The sequence below is a fragment of the Rhopalosiphum padi genome, chromosome 4 (assembly GCF_020882245.1).
Source record: "Rhopalosiphum padi isolate XX-2018 chromosome 4, ASM2088224v1, whole genome shotgun sequence".
Taxonomy (NCBI): domain Eukaryota; kingdom Metazoa; phylum Arthropoda; class Insecta; order Hemiptera; family Aphididae; genus Rhopalosiphum; species Rhopalosiphum padi.
The window spans coordinates 36,612,023-36,630,732 of NC_083600.1; the positions used below are offsets into that span (position 1 = coordinate 36,612,023).

At 27.3% G+C, this 18,710-nt stretch overlaps 1 protein-coding gene across 7 annotated transcripts; it reads left to right on the forward strand.

Moving 5' to 3' along the window:
* Positions 1 to 1,411: 1,411 nt before the first annotated feature.
* LOC132929081 (probable multidrug resistance-associated protein lethal(2)03659) lies at positions 1,412 to 10,084 on the forward strand. 7 transcript variants are annotated; one of them, XM_060994155.1, is made up of 26 exons: positions 1,412 to 1,698; positions 2,481 to 2,573; positions 2,811 to 2,921; positions 2,997 to 3,131; positions 3,926 to 4,136; positions 4,429 to 4,651; positions 4,722 to 4,878; positions 4,945 to 5,101; positions 5,184 to 5,294; positions 5,375 to 5,665; positions 5,732 to 5,896; positions 5,968 to 6,089; positions 6,152 to 6,249; positions 6,316 to 6,401; positions 6,480 to 6,868; positions 6,943 to 7,223; positions 7,277 to 7,356; positions 7,449 to 7,599; positions 7,702 to 7,808; positions 7,877 to 8,000; positions 8,065 to 8,232; positions 8,810 to 8,937; positions 9,021 to 9,266; positions 9,376 to 9,548; positions 9,627 to 9,867; positions 9,964 to 10,084. In XM_060994155.1, exons 2-26 carry the CDS (start codon positions 2,494 to 2,496, stop codon positions 9,985 to 9,987), a joined length of 4,059 nt encoding a protein of 1,352 aa, XP_060850138.1. In that variant the 5' UTR covers positions 1,412 to 1,698; positions 2,481 to 2,493; the 3' UTR covers positions 9,988 to 10,084. The 7 variants fall into 7 exon arrangements, with proteins under 7 accessions (XP_060850138.1, XP_060850140.1, XP_060850139.1 ...); XM_060994157.1 differs by having other exon boundaries at positions 2,487 to 2,573; XM_060994156.1 differs by having other exon boundaries at positions 1,412 to 1,616.
* The last annotated feature ends 8,626 nt before the right edge of the window (positions 10,085 to 18,710 follow it).

Sequence of the window (18,710 nt, forward strand, 5' to 3'; positions counted from 1 at the left end):
CACTCGTTATAACATCATATTATCTGCGATCTATACGACCTAGTCGACTAACTATTTATCGGTACTAGTTAGTATTATATTTTAACATTTTTAATCACAGCAGCTACAAAACCTTTTTACTTTAACTATTACGTTCTCGTGTTTAAAAAAAATGTTATTTATAAAAATTATTTTAAACTGTATAAACTGTGTATATAATTAAATTATGTATGATTTCAAAACAACATTTTTTCAATATTACGAATAACTCTGTTGTATATTATAAATGAGTTTTCATTTGTGTAAAAATTAATAATACATTTTATGATTGTCGATTGAGAAAAATTAAATGATTTACAAAAACAAAATCCATAAACTATATACATGTAAAAAATTACATAAATCTGAAATATTAATATTTTATTAATTATTAATAAAAGATACTAAAAACTCTATGGATTAATTGCCTATGGGGTAATAGGTCATGCTATTTATAAAAATTAAAATTAAAAAATATAATATGTTCAATTTTTAAACAAAGTAGCAAATACGAGGAACATATTAATACATGTTAAGTAACGTCAAACATAATTTTTGTCGTTTAAAGTGATAATTAGCATAATAGAAATATCAAGAAGAATATTAATTGATACATGATAAAAAAATCCATGATATAAATTAAATGAGATAAACTGATTCTTGTAAAATAAACTAATGGACATGGAATGTCATTGGTTTTGGTATTTTAATTACATACATAACTTTTCTAGCGTTCTTATTTAAAATATTTTGCTTAATTGGTGTTATTTAAATTTAAAAAATAAACATGTCAAGGGAAAATAAGAAAAATTGTAGTATTTAATATCTCTTTATGATTTTTAGACTATTAAAGATAAACTTAATTATTTAATTATTGATCGAAGGTAAATTAATTTCAATTATTTGACCAAGTTTTTAAAACGTATTATAATGGTTAATAAACATAACTTAATATATTTTTATGTAAATAGTACATATATTATATATTATTTTATTATAATATGAAATGGTGAATACTGATTAAAACCACTTTGTGGTAAAAAAATAAATATAATAAAAAATTATCGAAATATTAATGTTTTACAGTTAAAATAAGTGTTTTTGAAATGTTTTTTTTTTATTATACACAATTCACATTATACTAATTAACTAAGTTTATTCTTAAAATTACGTTTTAGATTAAATATGGTTGCGTCTTGTTTGGGCACATTTTTATTTTTTACCTGAAAAATCGGAACTCGTTTGGACACACGACCATTTTAAATATATAACTGGTTTGAGCACACGACAATAATTTTATTTTATCTGTCTATACCGATCTGGGCATATTTAAAATCATTAATAAAGAGTTTGGGAATATCATTAAATTCCTTACAAACAGTATATTTCGAGAACTTATAGTGTGCGTACGTATATTTTGTGACCCTAACTTATATTTATTGAAAATAGATTTAGAAATTAGTGAAGTTTTCTAATTACGACGTGCAAATGTTTATATTAATATAAATAATTTTAAATTTACTAAGTATCGTGTTTTAAAAAGTAGTAATTTTTATTTTCGTTGTCCTAATCCAAGTCTATTAAAGGGAAAAGACAATGTATGTAAATACTATGAAAAAAGTATTAATTATTAACAATTATCAATGGTAAACAAGTATTAACATGCAAAGTAACTAAAAGGTAAATGTGCGCAAACCTCGTGTATAGTTTAAACCTCATCTGTTCCCAAACCAGTGGTAGTTTTGTGTAAAAATAATTTGTATTTTTAGTATTTGTGCTCAAGTTAATACCACCCTTAAAAATAGACGCCGCTAGCAGTAAAGAAAAGAAGCTACCTAATCCACGAGATTGAGCAAATATCTTCTAAATCTTAAAACATAATTTTTTTTTCACTTTAAATGATAACTAACATAATAGAAATATTCAAATATCAACAAGAATATTTGGATATATGAAAAAAAAAGTTCCCGAAAAATATTTAATGAGATAAACTGATTCTTGTAAAATAGATTAACAGCTATATGGCATGTCATTGTTTTTTCCATATTGTAATTACATGCATGCCTTTTCTGGAATATTTGTTTTAAATATTTTGCTCTACTTATTAGTGTTACTTAAATTTAAAAAAATTAAACTTTGTTTAATAGATTGTGAAATATGTGAAGGTATAATAAAAAATATATAGTACTTGTCTTTATTATTTTCTAACCGTTAAAAATAAACTTAATTATTTCATTATTGATAAAGATAAATTAATTTTAATTATTATTAGATTTTAAAAACTATTATAATAGTTAATTATTAGAACTTGATATATTTTTGTGGTAAAAAAAATGAGTATAATTTAAAATTATCAAAATATTATTGTTTTACAGTAGATAAGTATTTTTGAAAATATTTTCCTTTGTTATGCGTATTTCACATTATATTACATATTATCTAAATTGATTTTTAAAATTAAGTTTTAGATTAAAAATGGAAGCTGCAAACAAAAAAAAAAAACAACTACCAAATCCACGAGCTAATGCAAACATCTTCGAAATCCTTACATTTAGGTACTAAGCTATTGATATATATAATATATATATGAATTATAATTTAAATTAGAATGTTAACTTATAAATAATAATTAACTTTAAATAATAAGAGTTGAAAAAAAATAAAATTATAAAAGTTCTTTACAACTTTAAATAATAATCTCGTATCGGCATTAACTGAATTAAAATATTAACCCTTAATTAAATATTTCATTTTAATATTTATTATAAATTTATTTATTCTTTATGGTACAGCTGGATTTTAAACCTCTTTAAAACGGGACAAAAGAGAGATTTGGAGACCAATGATTTGTATGCTCCACTTGACGATGACAAGTCCTCATTATTAGGATTCAAATTCGAAAAGTAAGTTAGTATATAATTATAGTATCTTATTTTAAACTTACTTTTGCAAATTTTCTTACATTTTTCCTATAAAAGGATATGGAAAAACGAGATCACTAATGCAAAACGTACAAATCGGGAACCTAGTTTATCAAGAGTTATAATACGAATGTTTGGTGGTCATATCTTATTTTATGGATTAATACAAATGTTCACAGAAACGATATTAGGGTAAATATAATAAATAAATTGTGAAAAAAATTTTGTTTAATTTTAAGTCGTAGGTTGTGGTATCATTGTAATACTGTCTTTGACATAATATTTAAAATAAACAACAATTTATTGTATTAAATGATACCAAAGTACTCGTTTTGCTGTATAGTATACTAAGTAACCTTTCTATATATAAAATTTGATGTACGACAGGTACGTCTGCGGCGCAATCCCGAATATACCCAACCGATTTTGACGAAATTATGATCAATTTGTATGATTTTATCTCCTTCGTAAGATAGGATAGTTTTTATCTCGATTAATTATCAATATTATTTCTTTATTATGACTGTAAGATTATTCGAAAAATCGATTATTTTTACGAATGATATAATTGGTTAATCGATTGAAAAAATGCAACGCTAGGTGGAACAGCTATGTAAAGTTGATATGTCAAAAGTATCATCTTTACACCAAATCAGAAAACCAAAAATATTATTTATCCTCACGCTAAATGTTAGCAATAGACAACCAAATGTACACGGATGCATTTTCAAAGTGCATGGTGTTTAGATCCTATATTAAATATAATAAATTATATGTACAAATAGAAAAAGTCTATGTCTATTAAATTTTATATTTGAAATTAGTGGAATACAATTTTTTTTTTTATATACAACAATTGTAAATTATTAATATTGGACAATTTTTGATGATTATTAATTAATGTCCTTAAAAATAATAGGTGCTTAAAAAAAATATTTTTGTTTATAATAATGTGAGTTAGAATGCTGAGATTAAACGTTTTATAGAATGATTCAACCTATACTCATTGGAAAGCTGTTAGAATATTTCAACCACGGTGAGTCAAACATCATAAACTTAGAACACGCATACATGTACGCATTAGGTCTATTGATAAACATGTTAGCCATCATATTGTTGAATCATTATTCGCAAGTAGAACTGTGGCACCTCGGTATGAAGATCCGAGTTGCCTGCTGTTCAGTGATATATAAAAAGGTGAATTGACTTACTTAAAATTACTTTGCAATTATATAATACTATTATATTTAATAATATCATTAAACACATACAATCAAAAATTGAATTTTAAAATTATCATTCAATTATATACAATTATATGCAATTCAATATATATATTTATATACATAGTATGAATATTATTTTAAGAAAACAGTTTTTTTCGATATTATTGAATATTAAAAGTTCCATATTATGATTTATAATAATTAATAAAGTATTTATTATTATAATGCTTCATATACATATATTATATATTTATATAATATAGGCATTAACATTAAGTGGAACTTCTATATGTGCAAGCAAAGTCGGTCAAGTAGTAAATTTGATAACAAATGACGTAAACCGGATTGATAAAGCATTTAAACATATACACTACTTATGGATCGGACCCCTGCAAATTATTTTGGTCACATATTGTTTATGGCAAGAAATAGGTGTAGCATCAATAATTGGAGTGACTGTATTTTTTGTGCTTGGTCCATTACATAGTATGTACAAAGAATATTTTTATCTACAGTTTAATTATGTATTTATAAATGATAACATTTTTATTTTAAGGCTGCTTGGGAAAGAAGAACTCTGGCCATCGATCAAAAACAGCATCTAGAACTGACAAAAGGGTAAAACTGATGAATGAAATAATATCAGGCATTCAGGGGATTAAGATGCACGCATGGGAGAAACCCTTTGAATCACTTGTACAATATTCAAGAAAGTAAACGCTACTGAATTATTTAATAACTATTGCTCTGTTACATAAATATTAATTAGATTATTATAGGATGGAAATTGGACACATCAAAGGAGGATCGTTGGTTAGAGTATTTTTACAATCATTCAAAATATTTCATTTTAGATTTGCTATATTTCAATTATTTCCGTTATTTACAAGCATTTCATCATACACATTATTAAGAAATATTATTAATACACAAAATGTAAATATAAGTTAAAAACACTTATTATGAAAAAAGGTTATATTACAATACGATTAATGTTATGATTAATATACTTTTATAGGTTTTCATTATAATATCATATTTTAGTATATTAAGGAAAGTAATGTCAGTGAGTTTTCCTCATAGTGTTTTAACACTATCTGACATACTGATAACCGATAAACGCATTCAGGTACAAAAATAATTAATCATCTTGAATTCAAAAAACGAAGAATATATACATAATTAATTATTATTACTATTGTTAAAAAGACATTTTTACTACAAGATGAAAAGAAGAAACAAAATAAACCGTTGTTATTAAAATCAGAAACAAGAAAAAAAAATGGAATAGAAATGTCAAACATTAATAGAAACAATTACACAAAAAACAGCACTAGTAATCAAAAAGATAAGAACCAATCGAATAATTTGGGAATTGACGTTTTAAACGTGTCGGCTAAATGGATACTCAATCAACCCAAAAATTCATTAAATAATATTAATTTATCCATTAGACCAGGCCGATTAGTTGCAATCATTGGGCCCGTAGGAGCCGGAAAAGTATAAACAAGTGCTATTCAGAAATTATTAAAACGATAATACCATAAAACGTTACTTATTGTACAGACTTCATTGATTCAAGCAATCTTACGAGAATTACCACTTTGCGAAGGAAGTATTTCCGTATGCGGTACAGTGTCATACGCGTCTCAAGAACCATGGTTGTTTAACGGTTCAATTCAACAAAATATACTTTTTGGTTCGCCAATGGATTATTGTCGATACGAAGAAGTATTTATTTTAGAATATAAATTCCCATGTTTAAATTAAAAATTGTACATTTCATGAAAATTATTTATTAGGTTATAGAAGTATGTGCATTGAAAACCGATTTTAAACAACTGCCTTACGGTGACAGATCTTTAGTAGGCGAAAGAGGAGTTTCGCTTAGTGGAGGTCAAAGAGCGAGAGTGAATCTAGCGAGGCAAGAAAAAAATTAGTAGTGTTTGTAATAATACCGATTAATATAATATTTTGTTTTTTCAGAGCTGTATATAAACAAGCCGATATTTATTTATTAGACGATCCACTATCCGCTGTTGACACACATGTTGGAAAACATTTATTTGAAAAATGCATTAAGGGTATCAATATCATGTACAATTGTCGTTAGAACCCTTATTTAATTAAATTGCATTATTTATTTTCAGATTACCTGAAAGAGAAAACCTGTATTCTCATTACTCACCAAATTCAATACTTGTCGAGTGTTGACCAAATTGTTTTGATGGAAAGTGTAAGCACAGAATTGGGTTGTGTGCTGGAAGTTAATATTTTTTAATAATAATAAGATAATAATATATTTGTTTTCTAGGCCAATATATTAGCCGAGAATTCGTATCAAGAAGATCAATCTTCTGACTTAGACTTTAAAAAATTATCGAAGTCATTGGAGGAAACAACCGATTACGAAATTGATGATACAAATGCATCTATTAATAACAGTGTGGAGCAACTAACAAGTTTATCTTGTCAAGGTTCTATTGCAAGTATTTCGTCGTCTATTGATGATAATGAATTAAATGAAACTCAAGACGCACCCATTGAAGTAGCAGAAACTCGGTCTTCTGGAAAAGTTTCGCGTAGTATTTATTCGTTATATATTTCTTCCGGAGGAAATGCTTTTTCATTATTATTTTTATTATTCATAAGTTTATTCACTCAAATGCTTGGTACTGGTGGAGATTATTGGTTAATTTACTGGTACATTGATTTGGATTTTGATTTTATTTATTGCTTAACTTTATGTAATGCTAAAAATAATAAATGTATTTTAGGGTTAATCTAGAAGATAACGTTCACCGTAACAATACAGAGACTAACTCTACGAATATCAGTAATTTTATTTTTTACGCATTATCAGATACACCTTTGGTAATATCAAATCCGTTTTATGTTATAACGTACTCTATTATAAACATAGCTATGCTAGTATTTATTGGTATACGATGTGCTATGTTTGTAACAGTTCTAATAAGAGCTTCTACGAATTTACATAATAATATGTTCAACGCCATTACCGGGGCCACTATGCATTTTTTCAATACAAATTCATCAGGTAATGCTTTAATCAAATAATTTTTATCTTTACGTTAAATATTAATTTTTCAGGTAGAATTCTTAACCGCTTTACAAACGATATTGGTGCTATTGATGAAGTATTGCCAACACCTTTATTGGATTTTGTCCACGTAATTGTTTATTTAATTTTATTAGTTCAATATAATATTATAAAGTTATAAGGCACGCAATAATCTTTTATATACTTGTATTTTTTTACTAGATGGCATTGCAACTTCCAGGAACTCTTGTTGTGGTTGGTATAATGAATTATTATCTTCTTATACCAATCTTCATCATAGGATTGATGTGTTATTATACTGTTCATTTTTATTTATCAACATCACGTAGTATTAAACGTTTGGAAAGTGTTTGTAAGTAATGAATTATTAATTAATTATTATTTTATAATTGTTTATTATAAAACATATTACAAGTTTTAAAATTTAAAATTTTTTTTCTTAAATAAATTACAGCTCGTAGTCCTGTCTATGATTACTTGAATGCGTCGCTTAAAGGAATATCTACTATCCGAGCGTTTGAAGCCGAGGACATTTTGAGTAAAGAATTTGATGATCATCAAGTAAAGAAACAAATTAGGTGCTTTTTAATCAAAAATCAAATATTAATATTTTGTTTTTAAATTTTAAGGATTTACATTCTTCGACTTCGTATCTATTTATAACATCAAGTGAAGCATTTGGATTTTCGTTGGACATAATATGCTTTATTTATATATGTATATTAACTTTTAGTTTCTTAATCGTAAACAATGGTAATTTATTATTTATTATTTTGTAATTTATTTTATTTATAATGTTGCATAATTTTATTTTTAGATAATTTTGGGGGATATGTTGGATTGGTTTTAAGTCAAGCAATTAATATGATGGGCCCGCTACAGTTAGGATTAAGACAATTAGCAGAATTAGATAATCAAATGACATCCGTCGAAAGAGTAGTTGAGTATACAAACATCCCACAAGAAGCTTTTGAATCTTCTGCGGGTAATATACGTTTTTTATAAGCAACTAAATGTCAACAATTTTTGTACTAAGATTCTTTAAGATAATATTGATGATCAAATTGTATTTAAACTGCTTGAAAACTGTAATTATGAATAAACAATTGGTAAATGTAAAAAAAAAATGTTGGAATATTTATAAATACTGTTACAACGTGTTAATTTTATTGTGCAATAGCTAAAAAAATAGCTGATATTTATGAAATAATTTAATATATTTATAGTATTGGTGATTTCGTGTTATGAGCAATAAGGTAACCGTCCTAGGTCAGCGAGAATTGTTGAAGGAACTAACTACTCTCGTCGACTGCAGACGGATACCTTTTATTGCTCATAACGTTAAATCGACAATGTTTAGCTTTATAGAGTTATAGTCTTATAGAAATATAGAATCAAGTTTTTATTATTAAAATTTTATCGTATGTTGTAATTTTCATACTAAACAAACTAATATTGTGGTCAATGTTTACCTTTTTTTGTTGTAAAGTATTAAACACTTATATTATATATAATAAAACAAAATGTTTTAAAATGTAGATATTTCCTCATTTTTGTTTTAGATAAAAAACCACCAAAAGAATGGCCAGATAAAGGTCAAATCGTATTTGAAAATTTTTATCTACGTTATAGTTTAGATACCGCGCACGTTTTAAAAGATCTCAACATTCAAATTCAGGCAATGGAAAAAGTAATAAAAAAACTACGTACTTTGTGTCTTATTAATATTATTTTTAACTGCTTTTAAATTCAAATAATTTTCTTTTAATATAGATAGGAATTGTAGGTCGAAATGCTGCAGGAAAATCGTCGTTGATAGGAGCATTATTTAGACTAGCTCTCAATGAGGGCAATATCACTATCGATGGTATAGAAATACACGAAATAGGATTACACGATTTACGTTCCAAAATTTCAATAATTCCTCAAGAACCGATTTTGTTTTCGGGATCAATGCGAAAAAACCTAGATCCCTTAAACGAATACCCAGATCATGTCCTTTGGAACGCTTTAGAAGATGTATATATTTTCATTGATTATTTCAATACTCGATATATATTTTTAATTGTGTAATAATTATTATGAAGAATTTAGACAAGTTTGACGAATTATGTTGTGTTTATTTAAGGTGGAACTCAAAACTATTGTAGAAGATTTGCCCGACGGTCTGAACTCAAAAATATCGGAGGGCGGATCTAATTTCAGTGCGGGTCAAAGGCAATTAGTGTGTTTAGCCAGAGCTATAGTGCGTAGCAATAAAATCCTCGTGCTGGACGAAGCTACTGCCAATGTCGATTCACAGTAATTGATACAAATCATATAAAATTTATTTTCTTGTTTAGTCATAAAACTGTGTTATGTATTATTTTTTATTTTCAGGACCGATGCTTTGATTCAAAATACGATAAGAAAACAATTTCGATCATGTACAGTATTAACGATCGCTCATCGTCTAAACACAGTTATGGGTTCTGACAGGGTGCTTGTTATGGACGCTGGAACAATTGTCGAATTCGACCACCCTCTCAATTTGTTGAAAAATAAAGATGGATTTTTTTACAAAATGGTAGAACAAACGGGAACTAAAACGTCTCATTTGTTACATACTATAGCAGCTAAGGTACTTTTCAATAGTTAATTATACAGCTAATATTTTTTCCATAGAATATTAATTCTTTGTTAATAACTTAATTTATACATTATTATTTTTTTTTAGAGTTATACGAACATGAAGAGTTAATAGCATAACAATTCTCTAAAGATAATCATTTATAATTATTTTTGGTTTTTAAACTTTATTTATTTATTTACCAAAATAAAATAGATTTGTGATAACTTTTAATGTTTTACGACTTACACCAGTAAATTTACCACTACCCCAAGTCCGCACACTTTTATATTATATTAACATCGCGCATATTATTTTATAATAATAGAAGGTAATAAGATGATATTTTTCAGTACATTAGTAATACATTATAGTAACCTATCATAATTTTTCATAGTTTCTTCCTAATAACTTTATCTAAATGTATTACTTTTATTGTATGTACAAACTCCAAATAACCAATTATTTAACTAAATAATAATATTTTGTGGCTATTGAAGGAAGTATATAAATTAAAGTATTTTCTAGCTGGAACAATAATTTAAATTGGTGCAAAATGTTTGGATTATACATATTACGTATAATCTGTTTCAAATATTTCAAGTATTTTATACATAATATATGTATGTGTTTGTCTTAAAAATGGAATTTATGAAATTTATATTAAATAATTTTAGATTAATGTTATTGTGTTTAAGTAATTACTAACATATATTAATCGGGACTTTTAAAAATATGTTTTGAAACGGTGTTTTGATAATAAACTGATAATTAAATAACCATATTATTTTATTTACTTTTTTTTTTGTAGTGTTTCAAAACAGGCCAAATGATAAAAAATCTCCAAACAAATAAATTATTGAAAAATTTGGTGTTGTTTAAAAACCAATGGTTACTATTTTAATTTTTATCAATATAACATTGGCTTAATTAATTATTCTCTTGAGTTTAGAGCAGTGATGGGCAACTCCGACCCTCGAAAGTATTTAATCCGGCCCACCGAGGGTCCATCGATATGGATAGTATATGGTTTGTATAGTATACAATTATAGTATTATATGGTTCAAAGCTTTAACACAAAATGCATTTTTTCTATAATTCTGGCCCTCCTCTAGAATTTCTTAAACTTTGTGACCCCACATTAAAAAAATTTGCCCACCACTGGTCTAGAGTCTAAACCGGGACCGTAGCAAATAAAATAAGGGCGCTAAACTTTGATACATTTTTTAAATTAAAATATTATTCTACCAATATTTAAGGAGCATTTAAAAATGTCTTACTTTAAAAAAATACATAAGATTTAATTGTAACATTTTTATTATTGAATAATAAACGATATACGAGATAAATGTTGAAAAAATTGGGCTAAAAAATATTATTGACGTGTGTGACTGGAACCATGACGCAACGTCCATAATTTCGTTTGATAACTATAAGGTAAGGTTTACCGATAATCAATATTATTGTATAACGTAACGAAAATAGTTTGCACGGCACTTTGTATAGGCAATTTATAGCTAATATTTAATTATTTATGCACTGCTTGTCTGCTTTATTACATTCGTAATAATTTTCATATTTTATAATTATATTCTACCATTAGATATAAGATAGATAAAAATGAATAGATCCTAATATTCCTATCGCCTTGATATAGAAATTAATTAATGATAAGGTCATAAACAAATCGACTCTTGAGTATCAACTGATTTAAAAGCTACGTTTCAGTGGACCTTGTATCTAAATGTGTTATTTTTTCTGACGCACGCGCAACACAGTAAATCTACGTATATTTATTACACTTAACTTAATCAATTGCTGCAGTTTAAATAATTTTCGCATGTTATAGAAGAAGAAATAAGTAAATGTTTGTTAGGCTTTACTGAATATATGGTAAAATAACTTGTTCCGGAAATTAGACAAGGGGTAACATTATTTTATTAGAGAACTTCAGAAATGTATAGTTATTGCATATTACTTTAGATATTTATAAAATAGTAGATATATTGCAATTATCTAAATAAATATTAGTTGTTCAGTAAACATGGAGTGTATTTACCTATCTCTTTTGAGCATAGCCAGTGTAGAACATTAATATTATAAATGACAATACAATTCTTTTAAGTAAATAGTTAAAAATAACTATTCACTTTCTACCAGAAAAGAGACTAAAAAAAAAAAAATATTTGTGGGACTAGTGCTGTGATTCGTCAGCCGTTGAGCAGACGAACGATGAGCCGATCTAGGGTATTATTATTAGTCTAGGGACCGGATTTATATGCACAAAAAATCCTCAAAATATGCTTTTAATAATGCTGTAATATGTTATAAAATATGTATTTATTTTTAAATATGTACTTAAATATGCACTTAATTTTTTTTTAAAACTATGTAAAAATATGTTAATGTAGTATGTAAAATTATGTAACAATATTTATTAATTAATATGGTATTAAAAAAGTATAAAAAAGCTTTTCATTTATTTAAACTCGACGCACTCGGGCACAATTTTAAACATAAAACGCAAGACACGGACTGATGTCGAAAACTGACCGTGGAACACTTGAATTCTATTATATGAGCAACGGATTTATCTATATATATATTATATATGTTGCATATGACCATATGAAGTATGTAATCTTATCTTTCGAAATAACAACCGGTGTCAATTTTATCGATATTATGTGGCTGTGAACGTGAAAATACGACGAAAAACGAATATGTATATGTGTTATAAATAATAATATGCACTTTAAAACTAAAAGCATGCATTCAATATGCATTTAATAGGTAAAAACGTTGAAATATGCAAAATATACAAAATAAAATAAGTGTTATTTTAATAAGAGTGATCTAAATCGGGGACAATTTTCATCAGATTTCAAAAAGCTTATTCCAATACATATATGCATTTGCATATAAATCCGGTCCCTAGACTAATCACTAACCTATTGTTGGTCGCGTGGTGAGAGATTCTCTCACCTTCTTTAAATGTCATATAATATGTTTTAAACTACCAAAACACATTTGTTATGTAGATTAGCACTTAAAAATATATATATTACACATTACAATTTAAATAATTGTGCATTAACATATTATAGTTTGTACAAAAAAAAAAAAAAAAAAAATGTTTTTGAATTTGTGTATTACATATATAGGAATCGCAGTTTTAGCATTTTTTGCTACCGCTTTTACACCAGTTTTTAGTATTACAATATTTCTATGTGGAGTTTGAGATTCTCTCACCACGCGACCAATGACGGGCTAATCATATTATTTATTTTAAAGATGAAAATACGCGAAAAAATGTGTACTATTAGCTGTATCGGATATCTACACAGAAGATCAACAGTTTATTCAACAAATGGAGTCAAAAAGTCAATACGATTAATATAATTGTTTAATTGCAACTCAGTAGATAAAATTGTATGATTCGTTTTATTATAATTTTGTCAAAATTTTTGATAAAATTTAATAAAATCACAGAAATTTATAAATTGTTTTGGTGTTAAAAATTTATAAAATGCTAATAGCCCAGGTATACAATTGAATACAAAATTATTACCATGATTCCTCATAAATAGTTCTACTAAAATAAAAATCCTAAAAAATATTCTAATTTGTTGAATTTTTGTTTGTTCAACTAGAGGGAAATTTGCAAAATTCAAAGATGCAATAACAATAACTCCTGGACATGATAACGCAAACATTAATGATGCAATGAACATTGCATTTGAATTAGCTGCAAAATGTTTTGTCGATGATTTAAATTGTAAAGTATATTCTTATCCAGCTCCCAGCAATTAAAATATGTGTATATCCAATGATCGTCGACAAGAAGACGCCCACACTGAAATAAATATATAATATAATAGTATCTATTACCTCACGACCGCAGTCACTATATAATAATAGTGTTTCCACTGTATTATATATTAGTCTTCAACGAATTGTATTTACCACATAGGTACACACACAAATCAATTATGACTAAAATATTATATACAATTATTATTGTTTAAATATTTTAGTCTTAAAACCAACATAATATACGTATCTATTGTTTACAATTATACTGTTCACGTATTGTTTGGTGTGAATTTTTTATATTTTAATATTATGTTGTCTGCTGTGTATAATTTTTATAAATGAAATTATATTATTTATATAACTATTTATTAACCCTATAGTGGATTTTTTTGAACTATTTTATTATATACCCTGTTAACTAACATTGATTTATTTATAAATTTGTGAAATTCAAAATGTGTGGTCTAAATAAAAATTAATAAAATAAACATAAGCTATTATTATTCTAATTGAGTTAAAAATACAATTTATATAATATACATAATATATTTTCAATATTAACAAATATTTGAGAAAATGCGTTTCCTACAATGCGTATAATTGCTTATACAGCATCACATTTGCCATTGATGATTTTTTTATCAATTAAAATTATTATACAATTAATATTTATTATGTATTATAAATTATTTATACAGTTTTCTAGACTTCTTACGATAAATGTTTCATTTTTGCCAATTTCAACATCAAGGTCTTAGCCGCGTATATATTCGCACGTGTGTACTGCGAATTTATTACGTTGTCTAATGGACGATAGTACGTGCAAACCAGGTACGGCACGAGACAAACCAAGATATAATATTTTAATAATGGATTGTATTCCGTAAACACATATATAACAATGAATAATAAAATCAGAACGAATAATCCTTACCGGGTCGACCCACTCTAATGTTATAATATATATTTATCTTAAATACTAATACATTTTTTGTGATTTAACAACATAATAAAGATATACATAACAAATATATAAATGAATCTGACCTGATCAGCGACAGGAAAGGACAACCGAAACACATCAAATTGAATCACCGTTGAGCCATATGCCCATATCACACCATATTGTACTATATTATATAATAATGTAAGTTCAAACGCGGTAAACTACACCCGGCGTGTAATAATATAATAACCGAACCGCGAATAAGAATATCGAATTGAATATTGAACCGAATATAATATATCAGCCGAATCACGTTGAAACTATATAATTATAATTTATAGTACACATCGTGTGTACTGCGTGTAAAGAAAAACGAACAGCGAATAAAATTAATGTACACCTTGTACATTAATAATAATGGCGTCGGAACGACAACGACGACGACGACGCATCGATAGCCACGGATGACAGGCCCTGTGCGTTGTAATAATATTGCAGCACAGGCGGCCGGTGGAAGGACCATCAGTCCATCAAGTCATCGATACCACGGTCACATTACAATAAATTGATAACGAATTCCGATAACATCAAATAATATCAAACAAAAGTACTCATCTATATCATCTTATTTAAAAGTTATAAGAGCAGTTTATTGTTATGTAAGACATCGAATCCCTTGCTGAAAAGACCCGAACAGAATCTTCAGTTCAAAAATCGTATTTGGTAATCTATTTAAATTCAAAGGATACTTTGACTAATAATCTGAAAAATTAAAATATTATATTATATTATATGATAAATGTGACGAGACCGTGCAATGAGAGTTACTGTCAGACAACGATTCGAGATACAGAGAGTTATGAAATATTCTTCTACTATGACATTAGTGTTAGACACATTTTAAATACTTGTATATTATAAATTTTTATACGATTTCATATCATGCCAAATACTATTTTGACGCTACTATACATATCTATCTAAATAAAACCTCTATTGTGTATCAAATATAAGAGATACATATGTAGTAGAGGCGCGCTATGATATTTTATATTGTGTAAGCGTTAAAATAATTATATATAAAAATATAAAAAAAATCTATATAAATTAATTATGAATCTTGCCTAATATTTATTTTTATTTTTATTTGGCCACTAAATAGTAAATTGCGTAACTATGAAACGATAAACAGCGTTGATCGACATAATAATACAGGGTGACGCAGTCAAACCCGACGATTTTAACAAGAACTGGTGGGCAGGGCTAAAGTGGTAGAGATTTCGGGAATGTTCTTATCGCTTTTAAATACCCGGAATTTAGTAATCATGGAGCATTGGTCGAGTGAACCGGTGTTGTACGATTGAGAACGTTTTACCTTTTTAGCAACACGATTGAGAACGATGTCGGCAGATCAAAGAAACAATATTTTGTATCTTAAAATCAAACGATTGAGAACGATTTTTCTAGCGACGTTGCCATTTATCTTAACTTTTAGTAATAATATTTAGGGCTGGGATTTTGATGCAAAAGCATCTCTTTTTGGTGTTTTGAAACGTTGTTTTGTAAGTATAAAATGTGTAAACTGATTTTTTGGGCATTTTTCACAATTTGTTTATAAAATGTACAACAATTCTTGCGATTAACAAGACATTCGGCATACTGTCGACGGTTAATAATAAATTATAAGTATAACATAGCATATCATCGATAAAAATTTTATCATAGCTAGGCTTTTTCGCTCAAAGTATTGCCGTTATATATACCTATATACGATATACCATACATATATATAGGTACAAGTTGGATTAGAATGGAGCAGAAAGTTTCCACAGAACTTATAACGGACAATTTTACAGCACACATCCTCCTACACATGCAGTAATTTCTGTTTTAAAGGAGACCCAAACACAAACCGTGGCAATAATCAACTCCATTGAAAATAATATTACAAAAACCATGGCCAGCAAAGATTATAATCATATTGTTTCAACAATTAATTTATATAAAGAGTTTGAACAAAATAAGGACATAATAAGGTATTTAAAATTAACCGGAAATAAGTATTTGGGAAAAAAAAATTAAATTGTGTATATACTGGCAAATAAATATTGAATTTTTAAATTTTTAATCTTAAGCTAACAAATAAAATAGGTATATAAATATATTGTAAATAAATATTAATTTTTTTAATTTTTAATCTTAAGCTGGAAATATGTTGTATATAAATATAGATTCCAAGTAAGTTTATTTTGTAACCAAAATATAGTGATTGATATCTTATATATTGTATTTTTATTATTTTTATTTTTAATTAATGTGGCAACTTTGCATAAAAGTTAGCAGGTAAGAACGTTCTCAATCGTGCTATTAAAAAGGGTACGGCCGATAAGGACCGTTCTCAATCGTGTTCTACCCGAGTGAACGCGTGCGTTCGCGGTAAAAGCGTATTACAAAAATAATAATAGTTTCGTAAGCGCTCCACGTGCATTTTGCCGACAATTTAGTTTATCTCCTCGCGATCCTGTGTCTTCTCATAGTACCATTGACCTGTGGATAAAAAACTTTGAAACCACAGCTAGCACGACTCAAAACAGAGGTGGTAGTAAAAAAACTAGTCGGATTCAAGAAATGTAGAGCGGGCGAGAGTGTGAGACAAGCAGTAGGGAGAAGTCCCCGAAAGTCAGCCAGGCGTCATAGCAAAGAACTTGGCCTAAGTGATCGGACTGTAAAATAACATAAAATTACACTTGTGTAGTTTTTATTTGTTTGGCGAAAAATTAATAAAAAATTGTTTTTCTATTTTTTTTTATTTTTTTAAATTGTCGGATTTGACTGCCGCCCCCTGTATATAAGCAAAATACGATTTGGAATTTTTGTTCAGTTGCTGACAGTCAAGCGGAAATGTTCAAAATTAAAATTTTCTTAGTTTTAAATTTTTAAATACCAATTTAGTTATTATTTACTTTTTATTAATCGTCTTACACATAGGTTCAATAATGTGGTTCTCCAAGACAACTCTCTGGTCAGATCGTATAATATTTTGTTCCGTATTTCTAACGGTGCTCGGCGCTAACGCAGTTTGGCCAGGACTCTTCTTAATATACATATATACAAGACACCCAATAAAGAGATAACCAAACATTAAACAAATATATAGCTATCGTTCAATTATAACTAGACACGTCCGGATTGGCTCAACGAGTTACAGAGTAAAACTTAGTGGACCGTCATAATTTTGGGCAGTTCTAGTCATGAGTAGCCGCTGACTTAAAATACGTTAAGAGTTAAAAGTCGATGGAATGGAAGCTGAATGTTGGATTCGCACAGACCATAATATAATACAGTTGTAGATTTTCGATATTAAATATTTTATATAAGTACGGAGAACTCTGTGGGTCGAATTTGTCCAATCCAGCACTGCTTTGTTATTTTTCGTAGTCTTTTTTAAAAGTTTTTTTCAATTTCAAATATTTTATTAATACATATTTACTCTTTATTGGATGCCTTATACATATTTTGAGTATGTAGTTCTACACTTCTACGTGTCACTACACTGCAGCTATTATTTACTATTATAATGATATGCACTTTGAATAATTAGATTTAAAAACAATGGAAGCTTAAATAATTTCTGGTATAAAATTTGTAAACCACGATTTGTTAAACAGATTACTTTATATGCAGTAACAGCTGGTGTTTCGTGGGGATACACGGAGCATACCTAAGGAGCAGACAATTAGGTGCCGAATTCGCGAAGTAAATTGAAGTCCTTTGTGCTTCCGATAAATGATTTAATCACACCAATGCTTAAATGGTAAATGTAAATTTCTTTTTTGGTTCTACGATTACTTTAAATATCCAACTGGGTGAAATGCCGAAATGGGACCATTGGAACCCACTCACTGCAGTAATGCAGTGATTGGAATGGATGGACATCTGAAGTAGAGAAAAATATATCAACAGTTTAATACCTAAGATAATACATAATACCTTACAAATGTATTAAATTTATGGAACTAAATAAATTATAATTTAATGTTTTCATATGTATGGTAAAAATCAATTATTTTATATAACAAGGCATAAGTAAACA